Source organism: Dermacentor silvarum, chromosome 6 (genome assembly GCF_013339745.2).
Source record: "Dermacentor silvarum isolate Dsil-2018 chromosome 6, BIME_Dsil_1.4, whole genome shotgun sequence".
In the NCBI taxonomy this organism is placed as follows: domain Eukaryota; kingdom Metazoa; phylum Arthropoda; class Arachnida; order Ixodida; family Ixodidae; genus Dermacentor; species Dermacentor silvarum.
In genome coordinates this window covers 181,409,694-181,423,595 of record NC_051159.1, presented here as the reverse complement: position 1 = coordinate 181,423,595, position 13,902 = coordinate 181,409,694, and the positions used below count along the sequence as shown (strand labels likewise).

Sequence of the window (13,902 nt, the reverse complement as noted above, 5' to 3'; positions counted from 1 at the left end):
CATGAAATTGCTGCCTTCACTGATGTCGCCTCGCTAGAAACTGCTTCCTCTAATTCATCGAAAGAGGTCAACCTGAGCGATCGCATTCAAATTAACTCCGGCTTATCGGAACCACAGAAACAGAAGCTACTGGACCTTGTCAATGACTTCTCTGGCTGCTTCTCTACCGAGTCTAAGGTACGGCGCACCTCCGTTACGAAGCATCGCATTCCTACGGACGAGTCAGCACGCCCCGTTCGTCAGCATCCTTACCACGTTGCGCCTACGCAAAGGGAGAAGGCGCCAGGTTCAAGACATGTTAAATGATGACGTCATTCAGCCATCCATAAGTCCTTGGGCGTCACCCGTCGTTTTAGTTAAAAAGAAGGACAATACACTACGCTTCTGCGTAGACTACAGACGGCTGAACAGTGTCACCAAACGCGATGTTTATCCCCTGCCCGGATCGATGACGCTCTGGATCGTCTACGCCATGCCCAATTTTTCACCTCGTTGGATCTTAAGTCTGGGTACTGGAAGATCGAAGTAGATGAGCGTGACCGCAAAAAAAAAAAAAAAAAAAAAAAAAAAAACGGCATTTGTGACTTCTGATGGATTATATGAATTTAAAGTCCTCCCATTCGGCCTGTGTTCCGCACCTGCCACATTTCAGCGGATGATGGACACTGTTCTCTCTGGATTGAAATGGCAGACGTGCTTAGTCTACTTAGACGACGTTGTGGTGTTTTCAAGAACGTTTGATGAACATCTAGAACGACTGAGGAATGTACTCCTCGCAATCGGCAAAGCAAGTCTGACTATCAAGCCTGAGAAATGTCATTTCGGTTTTCAGGAGCTAAAGTTTCTCGGACACGTAGTCAGCCCCCGCGGTGTTCGGCCAGACCCCGAGAAGCTAGCTGCCGTCGCTGAATTTCCGCGTCCAACAGACAAGAAGGCAGTTCAGCGATTCTTAGGTCTCTGCGCTTACTACCGTCGTTTTGTCGAAGGATTTTCAAGGATCGCCGAACCATTAACGAGACTTACACGCCGGGATGTACCCTTCGAGTGGACGGAAGAACAACAGGAAGCCTTTACAGAATTGCGGAAGCGACTGCAAACAGCCCCCGTACTCGCGCATTTCGACGACAAGGCTGACACAGAAACCACACAGACGTCAGCAACGTGGGGCTCGGTGCTTTATACTCGTTCAGTGGCAAGACGGTGCCGAACGAGTACTAGCCTACGCGAGCCGCAGTCTCACAAAGGCGGAGGTCAACTATTCCACGGCCGAAAAGGAGTGTCTAGCTGTCGTTTGGGCCATCGGCAAGTTCCGACCCTACCTTTACGGCCGCCCTTTTCGCGTAGTAAGTGACCACCACTCACTGTGTTGGCTTGCATGTCTAAGGGACCCTTCAGGCCGCCTCGCGCGTTGGAGCCTCCGCCTTCAGGAGTACGACGTCACAGTGGTATATCGATCCGGACAGAAGCACGGCGACGCTGACTGCCTCTCACGTGCACCGATACCTTGGAAGCCCAGTGACCTAGAACAAGATTTCCCGTTTCTTGGTGTAGTAGACAAGGTCGAGATGGCTGACCTCCAACGTGCAGACAGTACATTGCTTCCCCTCATCAGATACCTTCAGGGAGCCGACGTTGTTGTTCCACAACCGATGTCACGAGGTCTGACTTCTTACTGCCTCCGGAACAACGTGCTCTACAAAAAAAAAAAAAGAGAAAAAAAAGAAAGAAAACTTCGAAAACAGCCGAGAAACGTTCCTTCTTGTCGTCCCAGTTTCACGAAGATAATTAATCGGGGCTCGCCGAAAGAGAACAACCTTCTTTAATCATGGCCGACACTCAAGAGAACGTGCGCACACCTGCGCCCTTCGTCCTCTTCTCTCTGGCGATCTTGTGCCTGTAGTTGGTAGCTGACTTCTGACGATCGGTGCCTGTAGTGGGCAGCTTACTTCGCGTCAATATGCGAATGCCACGTAGCTGCATGGAGAGAACCAAGGCAATGTTGTTTGCCGTCGCTTGGAGATACTCAGAATATTTTTTTTGCATTCCGCCTAATTAAATATTTAGTCTTAAATAATTAATAAACTTATCTATTATAATTGGATGAAAGTGTAAATGAGAAAATTATAGAGTAACATGAGAAACTCCCGATACAGCACACGTGCTACATAAAAGTGTTTTATTGCGATAGCAATTATATGGACACTCAAAAGCAGATTTCTGCCGTCGCCGTCGCCGTCGCCGTGAGGTTCCGTATGACGTCATTTGGAGATGAAATCGTCGCCGCGCGCCGAACGCTGTATGTGTGCGTGAAAGGGCGCGAGGGGCGCGTCTTTCACGGGGAGTGAACGCACGGCGGAGAACACACGCGCGTTCTGCGCCGTGCTCGCTTAAGGGCTGCAGAAGTAGGCGTCTCTTTTCTCCTTTACAATCACCATATATGTAGAGCAAACGCGCCTTCTTCCGATGCGCGAGAGGCCGTGGGGGAGGGGGAGGGAAGGGAGGCGACGTTTAGCTGCGGCACCAAGTGCCTATTTATATCAGAGGCTCCGGCAACAGTCACCAACGCCGCACGCATTTTGAGCGAACGCGGGCAAAACGCCGATGGCGTCGACAACAGTTCTGCGTGTTGCCGATGCTGCTGCATGTCCAAGTTTATACAGCTGATAAAGCTAATATCCTTACTCCGTATAGCTCTCTACAAGTTTGCTATCGCAATTGATGCTTCGCCTTTCAGGTGAAACTGCGACAACTTTTTCCGAGCGTGAAAGATGCCGCGAATACACGCAAAGTCCCTCGAGCGGCCAGTCGCGCGGCAATTTTTCCTGTACCCGCGGGCTTCTTTGATGCTCGGAGCTCATGCTCTGTGATCGCTGTGAAGCGCGTAGCATGCGCGCATATATAAAAAAAGCCGCAGTTTCGCCCGAAAGGCGAAACATTGATTACGATAGCAAATTAGTGGACAGCTATACGAAGTAAGGATATTATCTTTATCGGCCGTGTAAACTTGTAAACATAGGCATACTAACTAAATGAACAAGCATCGTGTCACGCGCGCACAAGCAAACATGAACACATCCCACTCGATGACAGCGGAAACTCGCTGTCAAAACGCTAGACTGAGCAAGCGCGGCAGCAAGCGAATTGACCATCGCTCTGCGTCTTGCATCAACGCGAACTAAGCCGCCAAAACACAGCGCGCGGGGGACTGTGACCCGACGCAGATGGCTTTCAAGATACACCGGTCCGGGCGAGTGCGCGCGGCCGCCGGAGCCGTCCGGAGTAGCACCTCCGCCCCTCCCCACCCTCCTCCCGGAGTATTGCGCGTGATGGAAGACGGCCCACTTCCTTCCCGCTTCCTCCTCTTGCGTGCACGAGATTGAGCCGCGATCGCCGGTTCACTCGCGCACTTTTTAACTCGCAGACAGCATACGGCGCGCGGCGACGATTTTATCGCCCTTCAACTTTATACGGAACCTCACGGCGACGGCGATGGCAGAAATGCGGCTGGAGTGTCCATATAATTGCTATCACAATAAAATAATACTGGCAAACGGATGCTGCAGGAGAGAGCCTGAGATTATATTAAGGCGGACAGCGCAGGATCTCCAGGGCACCCAAGGAGCAGTGGAGACACCAAAGCTGTAACCTCGGAGCTCCGTGAATTGTGGACACACGGAGGCCCTTCGGCGTGTGAGCAATCGATGGACCAGTCCAGGCTCCAGCTTTGGTGCCTCTGTTACCCCTTTGGTGTTCTGGAGGTGCCGAAAGAGTGCACCATATAATGACACGTTGTTTCGACTTAGACAAGCTATTCTCGTCGACTTTTAACAGCGAAGCTGTTCTAGCTAACTGTAAAAAGTGGTGTCTGCTGTTGCAAAACTTCACCGAGCTATGACGTCACTGCGTTGCCTAGGCAACCACCTCGTGGAGCGGCGTGTGCCTCGCCTCCTCTCCGTGCCGTGCACATGTTGCTTTGACATGGGAGATTAAGGAGAGGAAAGGAGAGCATGCGCGCACGCTGGGAAACATTACGTGTAACGGGTTGTATACGCCTTCGAGCCCATGCGTAAGTTACTGTAAACGTCGTGATTAACAGACACTCTTAAACCTTTGCCTGCACATTACCCGTAATATGATACAATGCCTCAAAACAGGCAAGAAACGAGGGTTTAAGAATAATTTAGCCTTTAATTAACTTATGCACTACAAGATTTCCCTTGACATCAGCCATAACATTTTGCCACTTGCTCAAAATTTAAACTGAGAGCATTATTTAGTTCTCCCAGGGCATCTGGAAAACCTTCCCATACTGTTTCGAGTTCCTAATCACTCCAACAGCTGTAGAAGAGAAAAAGACAGCACTGTTGCGCAGTTATTCGAGTTTTTCCTGATTGGGGAATGCTTACACGAGTCCTCGTGCCCTCTGAGTTGTGTGCCTGACTTAACCCACACGTGCTCCTCAAGAATGGCATCCTCAGTCAGTGAAAGTTAAAGAACAAGAAGAAGTTTATTGATTGGAAAAGGCAGAGAGGTCGGCCGGAAATTGGAGTATCTGGCCTGCTACTCTACGTAAGGGAAGGGAAGCCGGGAAGATAGAGGGTCACAATAGGCGATGATGATGGGAGAAACGAGGTAAGAGACCACAACGCTTAAGTGGTACCACCACAAGCACGAGTCCAGGCCCGTGTCGCCTAATAAACGTCACAAAGCGCGCATTGCGTCTATCGTCTACCAATTCTCTGGCCATACGCCTAGCAGGAGGTCCAGGGAAAGTTAAAATTAAAGTTAAAATTTATTTAATTGCTGTGGCAATATAACGACAACTTGAAAAGTACGCCATTGTAGGTTGTGTGGCTGCAACACCTTTATTAGAGCGTACATGTGTGTTGAATAATGAAACACCAGAGGCTACGGGTGATCGTGGAACTGTTTTACACCAGGAAATATATGATAATTGCGTATCAGTGTTGGCGATTTCTCTTTTGACTCTGAAATGAATTTTTTGCTCGAAGTTGTCTTGCACTGATCTAATGCACACGCAGGTTGACGTTTTGTGTCTATACTTTTTTATTGCGATAGCAATTATATGGACACTCCAAAGCAGATTTCTGCCGTCGGCGTCGCCGTCGCCGTGAGGTTCCGTATGACGTCAATGGAGATGAAATCGTCGCCGCGCGCCGCCGAACGCTGTATGTGCGAGTGAAAGGGCGCGAGGGACGCGCGCTTTCGCGGGGAGTGAACCCACGGCGGAGAACAAACGCGCGTTCTGCGCCGTGCGTTTAGGGCTGCAGAAGTAGGCGTCTCTTTCCTCCTTTACAATCACCATATATGTAGAGCAAACGCGCCTTCTTCGGACGCACGAAAGGCCGTGGGGGGGAGGGGGAGGGAAGAGAAGCGACGTTTTGCTGCAGCACCAAGTGCCTATTTATATTCAGAATTAAGCGTCTCTTCCTTATGTATAATAAACACCTATTTATATCAGAGGCTCCGGCAACAGTCACCAACGCCGCACGCATTTTGTGCAAACGCAGGCAAAACGCCGACGGCATCGACAACAGTTGTGCGTGTTGCCGGTGCTGCTGCATGTCCAAGCTTATACAGCTGATAAAGCTACTATCATTACTCCGTATAGCTCTCTACAAATTTGCTATCGCAATTGATGCTTCGCCTTTCAGGTGAACCTGCGTCAACTTTTTTTCTTAAACGGCAGTTAATTATTCAGTGACCATGAAGTCTTCTTTGTCTATGTGCTTACGTCACGGTTGCACTGCAAGCAAAACAAATGTCAAACAAGTCAACAAACTTGCTACGTGCTGATGTTGTGCGTTTTGTGGTACGGGATTGTTGCAGGGGCTCATCTGAACCCAGCCGTGACTGTGGCTGCAGCTTCTGTGGGCAAGTTCTCCTGGCGCAAGGTTGTCCCTTACATGGTAGCTCAATACCTGGGAGCTTTGACAGCGTCAGCGCTTCTCTTCCTCACTTACCTGGGTAAACATTTTTGGCTTGAACGTTAATGTACGGTTGCCCACGCTTTACGGTGATCTTATGAAGAGATTTGCAGTCGCTCACAGAGACTTACAGATAGTCCATTTAGAACTCAAATGCGCCACAAGTACGAATACAATATTTAATGATATTCAATCTGCGTCGACATGTCGGCATCCACCACTGCACGGAAACAGGGGCGTTCAACTACGCAGCCTTACACTGGAGACACTGGCGTCGGCGATTTGGACAAGTCTCTGAAAAAAGCGAAACCCTGTACGTGGGTGAAGGTTCAATGTTATTTGACTAAGTTTGTACATGCCTGGATATTAAGGACTTCTTTAATGCTTCTTTAGAGTGCTTCACCCGAAATATCTGCTTTTAAAACAAATAAATACACAGACGTAGGAATCAGGTTTGGAATGTCCTTGGCTAATAAATAAAACATTAGTAAACAACGTTCGAGTTCGTTTGTCGAAAAATATTAACATTAAATATGCCTTATATCCGGTAAATCTCAAAACTTAAGTTCACAGGAAGATGGAGGCTTGAAGCGATCAGCAGTGGTCGAACTAGGAATGTCGCTGGAGCCTGGTTTCGACGACGGGACAAATCGCCTTGTTGAAACGCTGGCTCCAGCGACGTTCTGGTTCGACCACTTATATACAGAAATAAAGGCATGAAGCAGAGAAAATACGTGGTCAGATAAATGCCGCGTGCAAGTAATAGTGCAAAAAAAAAAAGAAACTGCTTTTGCAGATGCCCTGAACCATTTCGACAACGGAGCGAGAACCATCACAGGTGCCACAGGTACGGCTGGGGTTTTCGCGTCCTACCCGAAGGAATTTGTCAGCACCGCAGTCGGCTTCTTTGATCAGGTATGGAAGTGATCGAAGATGTTTAACGATGTCGTGAAGGGATGGTGATATACAGGGACCACGTGCCTGCCTTACGGCTCCGCCAGCGCTCCAGTGAACCGCGCAATCTACGTCGCCCATTCGGTTAGTTGTTCGTGAAGCGGGAACAGTCCAAATAGTCCATATAGTCCGGCGGTGTATGGCGTGATCGGAGTGTTGTACCTTGGTGTTAAAATTTAGACATTTCTTAAGTGATCTTAGTGTATTTGAGACAATAAAGAGAATGCTGGCTGTATAACAGCTTGAGTGTTTGAGAGATCAAAACGCGTGGGTGAGGTAGTGAATGCAGCGCTAATGAAACATCTTTAGCGCGAACGAACATCCATTGTCATGTGTTTGTGTAGCCGCTCGTATCCCCATTCCATGAGAGGGGAAAAGTGTTCATATTTTGGAGGTCGATTATTACAGATGATATCAGATCGGAGCCCGCCGCGGTGGCTTAGTCAGCTAAGGCGTTGCGCTGCTGAGCACGAGATCGCGGGATCGAATCCCGGCCGCGGCGGCCGCATTTCGATGGAGGCGAAATGCAAAAACGCCCGTGTGCTTGCGTTGTAGTGCACGTTAAAAAACCCCAGGTGGTCAAAATTAATCCGGAGCCCTCCACTACGGCGTGCCTCATAATCAGAACTGGTTTTGGCACGTAAAACCCCAGAAAGAAGAAGAGATCGGAGCCAGAAACAAAAATCACAACTTGACCGCAACGCGTTGAGCCTGTGACCCTCTGAATATAGCGAGCATCCATGAAATTTCCAAAACTGATACTCTTTATGGTTAAGGAATTGTACACATCGTGAAAAAATTATTTTTGACATATTAATATTGTTTAGCAGTTTTTGTTTGAGGTTAAGGGTCTAAATAAACATCAGCTCTCAAAAGTTTGTCGAATTTCGCTCCTTCTAAATGAACCAAGATTATCTCAAATTGGTTTAGATGTTTCCTTCTCAGAACATTTATTCATTCAACAAATTAGAGCTCGTATTCGGCAAAGGTTCTGCTCAAAATATTCTACGCCATGTTTTGTTGTTTGCTATCACTTTAAAGGTCATAAATGAAGACTTTATTAAAATATATGCGCGTATATATACGATGCGCAAGATGAGACCACTTCTTAAAAAATAATTGAAGCACATAATATATGATAGTTTTGCATGCCTCCTTAAAAAATTGCGGAAAAATCTATTTCTGATTTCTTTCTTTGTGACATAAAGCTAACAGTGTATGAAAGTAACGTTTGATTGATGCCTGTCACTGTCCTCGATTTTAAATAATAGCTTCCTTCTTAAACGTCATGGACAAATACTGGTGGAATTTAACACAAATGTATTGGCATTTGCAGTTGAAACTACAGACATCGTAGCTTAAAGTTGCATCATAGCGCAATTACATCGGCACCGCATTTGCACGAATGGCTCGAACTGTGCTTACTTGAACAGTCAATAGTGCTTTTTACCTGGCGAGCCATGTTTTAAGTGCTTTTAAGGGTCTCAACACCCGAAGAAAACAAATCCACCAAATGGCGTAAGGTTTTTCACCATAACAAAAAATAAAAAGGAAACTTGGACGACGCTTAAGCTTCGCCTTTAAGAGATGAACGCGATATCATTCAAAGATTCCTGACTGCTTCTCACGCTTCCCGGCAACTGCAGCGTGTGTAACCGCAATGTTTACCTGCAAACGCTGGTGGCGAACGCTATGCACGAAGGCGACCTTTCTGGTTCTTTTTATTTTCTCTCCGCCGCACAGGGCGCGCTGTACGGGGCGCCCCGTGCCCGTACCCCGTGCCTCGAGCCCCGCACGAGGCGAGCGGGGCGTGCCACTCCCACTAAAACAGACCTCAAACGGCAGCTGGAAAATGGGTTTGTGTTTGTTTCCGCGTAAAAGAAACATGTTGCCTCGTATACTCAAACTACAATCCGACGCTATCATGTCTGTAGGTCCTGTGTATAAGTAGTTCTTTATGAATTTTCTGGCACATTTTACTTTAAGGAATTCAGTTAGTTCAGTATGCGCCACGCGGAGGGCCTGCGTGGTTCGGGATGATTTTTCTCATACGGACAACCACACCGACGCCGGACGCCGACACATAATTTTCTACGACACGGGGCCCTTAACGCTCTCGCGTTAAAGATAAACATGGTTTGTGGCGAGCATAAATCCAAATTGTCTCACATTTGGAGCGATTCGGAGCCAAAAATGCATTTTGCAGGTCTTGGGAACCGGTCTTTTGATGTTGGCCATCCTGGCGATCACTGATCGGCGGAACATGGCCGTAGCGCCCGGACTGCAGCCTTTCCTCATCGGCCTGGCACTCACAGCTATCGCGCTGTGCTTTGGATACAACTGCGGCGCGCCACTTAACCCGGCACGAGACCTGTCACCACGCATCTTCACAGCCATGGCTGGTTGGGGCAGCGAAGTGTTCAGGTATGTGGTCGCACACGGGATGATTCGTGTATGGTGGTTCAGTCGTTTCTCTTGCCTCCTTCCGGCTGACTTGCACGAAGTGTATAAAGCGACGTTCGTGTGCGTGGAAGATTGCGAGCGCGTGCTTCCATTTCTGGAACGGCTTGGGCACGAGAGTTCCAGTGCGCGCATGTTGGCCCAAGTTTATAAGAACATTAAACCCATAAAATTCCAGAATTGAAAATCAAAGCACGCCTTTGGAAATGTCAGTGCACCCTTAACGTCAAAAGTTTGAGAACTTTATACCCATAAAGTTTGGGAATCGAAATCCATGCGCTCCGTAGGTTCCGCGGCCGCTGCGAGATGCCGCAACGCGCCCGCTCGCTATCGAAAAACCCCTGAATGTTTGTCCTAGAATGGGCTCCTTGCGTTATGTGGCTCCAGGTGCAAGGGCGTTGCCACGAAATCCAGCCCGAGTTCGCAATGTTCGTGCCGAAATGTCTTTTGGAGCGTGAAAAAGACATTGCACACAAAATTCAGAATGATTCCCGGCGCCGGTGGTTGTTATGGTCGGCGGTGCATTCCAGTAGGAAATAATTTCGGCAGGGGCTGAAACCCCATCAGCAACCCCCTCCTCCCCCCCCCCCCCCCCCACCCCCCTGGCTACGCACCTGCCCCACTCGTGATAACGCTTTTCGTATATGCCGGTGGGTTACAATATGTCATCACATGTTTTCGTTGTTAAGAGAGAGAGAGAGCAAGCGAGAGAGGAAAGGCAGGGAGGTTAACCAGAAGTCAGTTTCCGGTTTGCTACCCTACACTGGGGGGGGGGGGATAAAGGGGTTGGAGAGAGTGCAAAGAGAGAGAGAGAGAGAGAGCGAAAAAAAAAAACAGAAAAAAAAAACACAGGCATTGGTAACAAGGAGGCGTTCCAGTCACAGACGTTCACACAGGCCAGTGGACTTCAGGAACCGCAGGAGCGCTTGCACGGCCTTCTGATGCGATGTTGAGTCGCGTCGATGTTGCAGAATTGTTTCTTCCGAAAACGGCTGGTCATCCAACTGGTTCAGCACGACGGAGAGCGATTGTCTCTGCACACTGTATTGTGGGCACTCACAAAGAACATAAACGCTGTCGTTTCATTATGTCCTTCCATGCTTGAGTAGTGTCGGCTGCTGGGTTCATCGCCAGAAATGGGTGCGCCTACAATGGTTTCTCAAGCCGTTTCTGCAATTCATTCTGCTACAACAGAATCACAGCATCAGGGCAAATAAGTATACAAACAAGCGTATATGTTAGCAAATTATTTGGTCAACAAAAAAAGGTTTATATACTGTTTGACAGTTAAACACTAAGTTTTGCATTTCTCATGCTTACGTCTCTCTCGTTTTCTTGCCATTAATTATTCGTTAATAATGCGTTTCTATACATGTCATCCAGAAACAGTTTTTCATGACAAACAATCATGTGGCCGCCCAAACCATCCTGATCCCCGTCCAAAGAACGTAATATCTTCAATGAACCCAAGAATGTATTGCCACGTGTCTTCCAAGGGGGCTGACGACGTTTATTGAGAGCAGCTGGTTCTTGGAGAAAACGGCGGCAGAGCTAACTTTCGAGCTGAGAGGTGTTTAGCACGCACACTTTTTTCTTGTGCCTCTGCTCTTGCACTGTCCCCACTACTGCAGGGGACATTATATTGTTCTATAGATATTCAGTATATACATTACCTACGCTAAGAACAATAAGTTGGCGATAAGACAGGTGCTTTTCCCGTATCGTCTGTCGAAACGAGATCAATCCCATTCGGCAAGCGTTGTGAGCTGAATGAAGTGTCTTTTTAAGAAAAAAATTCAGCGAGTGAGCTATAGCTAATGCTGAAGTCGTTGTTGATGCCTTTTCGCTTCTTTTTGCGTTGATATTCCGAAGTGGATAAAAACGGACGGACAAAAAAAAAAAAAAAAAAAGGGGGGGGGGGGAATACCCCGTATGTTTCTATTCCTGCTTTCTTTAGTGCAAGATAATTAATGGCGGGTGACCCTTTTAGCGCAGTTCCGTTTACAAGAACACTTCTCACAATTGCGATGAGTGCTATTGATAACGCGAAGATAGTAGATGAAGGCAGCCGGTCAGTTGGGGACTATGTGGCGATAGTCAACGAGCTCCGTAAATTCCGAATCATGTTTCCATCGCAAACGAAAATCACAAAATTTCTCTGTTGCGCGGAATTTACATAGAAGTTAGCGTTGATGTGAGCGTCGCATTAGAATTCTGTTCAAAGCAGTTCTTGTCAGTGGACCTCTTCGATTATCCGTCTCTGACAGTCCCGGACTGTCCGAAAAACTGCATACGCAACGCTCATTGGCTGAAAGCACTGTCTCGGGCAGTCCGGGACTGTCAGGAACGGATAATCGAAGAGGCCCAGTGCATTGTGGGCCGCCACCGAAGAGGCTGTTGCGCGCTTTTTGTGGGCACAGTGAAACGGGCGCAGTTAATGCCGCAGTTAATGCCGCAGTTGGTAATTCGTGCTAAAACGAATAACTTTCTTTGGCTCCTTCGCTCACTTCTGAGATGTTCGGACTTTCAACGTCGCTACAAATGCGCCGATGCAAAGGTCACGTGACCTCGCGCAATCGAGTAGCGGGGCTGCGCATTCGTCACCGGACGCCAGATTTGGGGCGTCTCAAGGTTTATATGCTCTGGTGGACCGCTAGGTAAAGGCACTCCCTCTCCTCCCGCCGCCCACCCTCTCTCTCTCTCTGGGACGGCGGCGGGAGAGGAGCACAGCAATCGCCTTCCACGCCGGCGCCCGCACCACTGGATACAACGCGGATACGACGAATCGGCCTACGTCTATAGCCACCTATACTTCAGCTACAGATGTTCCGGTTAACGGCACTGTTCTCTACGGAATTACGCAACGAAACAACGAACGCTACCTAAATGTCCCCACTGCAAGAAATATGCGCTTTCGAGCACATCGAGTAGCGTTTTAGAAGCGTTCGGTTATTCGCTTACACTGACAATCATCGTCGATGGTTTCTGCACATCTTTTTTCCCCGATTATTTTCAGCTTCCGGGGCTACAACTGGTTCTGGGTGCCCATTGTTGGCCCGCACATTGGAGCCATTCTTGGTGCCTGGCTGTACACCATAGCTGTGGAGCTCCACTGGCCCTCGGCTGATAGTGGAGATCACGGGCCCTTCTAGAGACAGCCTGGTGCCACGGTCGCCAGCAGCAGACGGATGTACTGGAGGACGTCGAGTGTGATATTTTACTGGCGACGTCTGTTCTACATACTTAGATGTTCAGAGAGTTTATTTCATTTTGCTGTAGTTAAGTGCTACGCGTGAAATGAGAGCTGACAAACAGCAAATTCTATGGCGATGAGCTGGTTGCGTATACGTTTTTGAATGTAACTTTTTTATTCTTGCTCATTTCTTCACATAAAGAGTGCCCTCCATTGTTCGGAAACAGCAATGGCAAAATAAAAGATAGACGCTTAAAAATTCCTATGAACGGAGTTTCAAAAAGGGGTTACGAGCAGGGTTATACATTTACAATGTATAACTACGCACAACAGGCAAACACTACAGCCAGAGGGGAACTGCAGCATGAGATCGCAGCACAGCAGAGGAATGCGTTTCCCATCACCGTCTCTGTGTCAGTTATTGTTGCGCTCTTGGTTTCAGCAGTGCAATACAAACAAGCCCAAGCATCCATTCTTGGCAGCACGAGACCACGATTGAAGTCGAGCCGTTCCATCTTCGTAGTCTTCTCTCGCTAGCGATGCCTTCGGCGTCATGGCGTAAACTACACCGTGAAAAATGTCGGTTGCTGAACTTAAGTTTTTGAGTACTTTGACACCAGAAATATCGGAACAAATGTTTGGTCGCTTGGCAGGCGGAATGATGTTTGGCAGGCGGAAGGAATATTTGAACACTGCAAAACGCATAAGTTCTAAACGACGCTGTAGTTTCTTCGCAAGTAGCTTTTTTATTTGCATGAAAGCCCAAGGTTCAGACAGCTCCCGAAAACTGCCGCGCTTCAAACAACCATATTCAAGAAACAGGTTTGCGTTCCATAATGATATCTCTCGTGGCTAATGTGCATGTATACGTGGAGAATTCACTACCACGACAAAGTTCCGGTTGAATTATTACACATGGGCCAGACTTGTTTAATTCTAACGATTTTCTAGGCAGATGTTACGTTTGCTACCGATTTGTTCTCGCACGCACGCACGCACGCACGCACGCACTGGAAAAGATTGCGGATTAAGGCTGCACGTTGTTTTTGAGCCCTTGTTTAGGGAATCTCTTCAAGAAGCTGAAATTTACCCGTGTACATTATACTTCGCATGCTGATTGTCCATTATATGCGACCCATGTTCACTACATTTGACCTTGGTTGGATATTAAAGCGAAGGTTTCTTTGTCTCACTGATTCGCCCGTGAGCGCCGAAAACACAGTGCAGGAAAGCCAACTTACACAATAGAACTATCTGCGCATCTGCGCACACAATCGTAGAACCCTACAACTTACATTCGCAGTTGTACCGATAAGAACAATGGGGACTGCAACGCCACGCTACCCA

At 48.1% G+C, this 13,902-nt stretch overlaps 1 protein-coding gene across 1 annotated transcript in view; it reads left to right on the top strand.

The window, feature by feature from the left end:
* LOC119457092 (aquaporin-7) overlaps positions 1-13,523 on the top strand; it is a 33,196-nt gene extending 19,673 nt beyond the window's left edge. Inside the window, exons 3-6 of the mRNA XM_037718918.2 lie at positions 5,851-5,988; positions 6,745-6,863; positions 9,109-9,326; positions 12,379-13,523. Of these exons, the coding sequence (XP_037574846.1) occupies positions 5,851-5,988; positions 6,745-6,863; positions 9,109-9,326; positions 12,379-12,514 (611 nt within the window). The 3' untranslated portion in view covers positions 12,515-13,523. The remainder of the gene's footprint in view (positions 1-5,850; positions 5,989-6,744; positions 6,864-9,108; positions 9,327-12,378) is intronic.
* Positions 13,524-13,902: the final 379 nt, after the last annotated feature.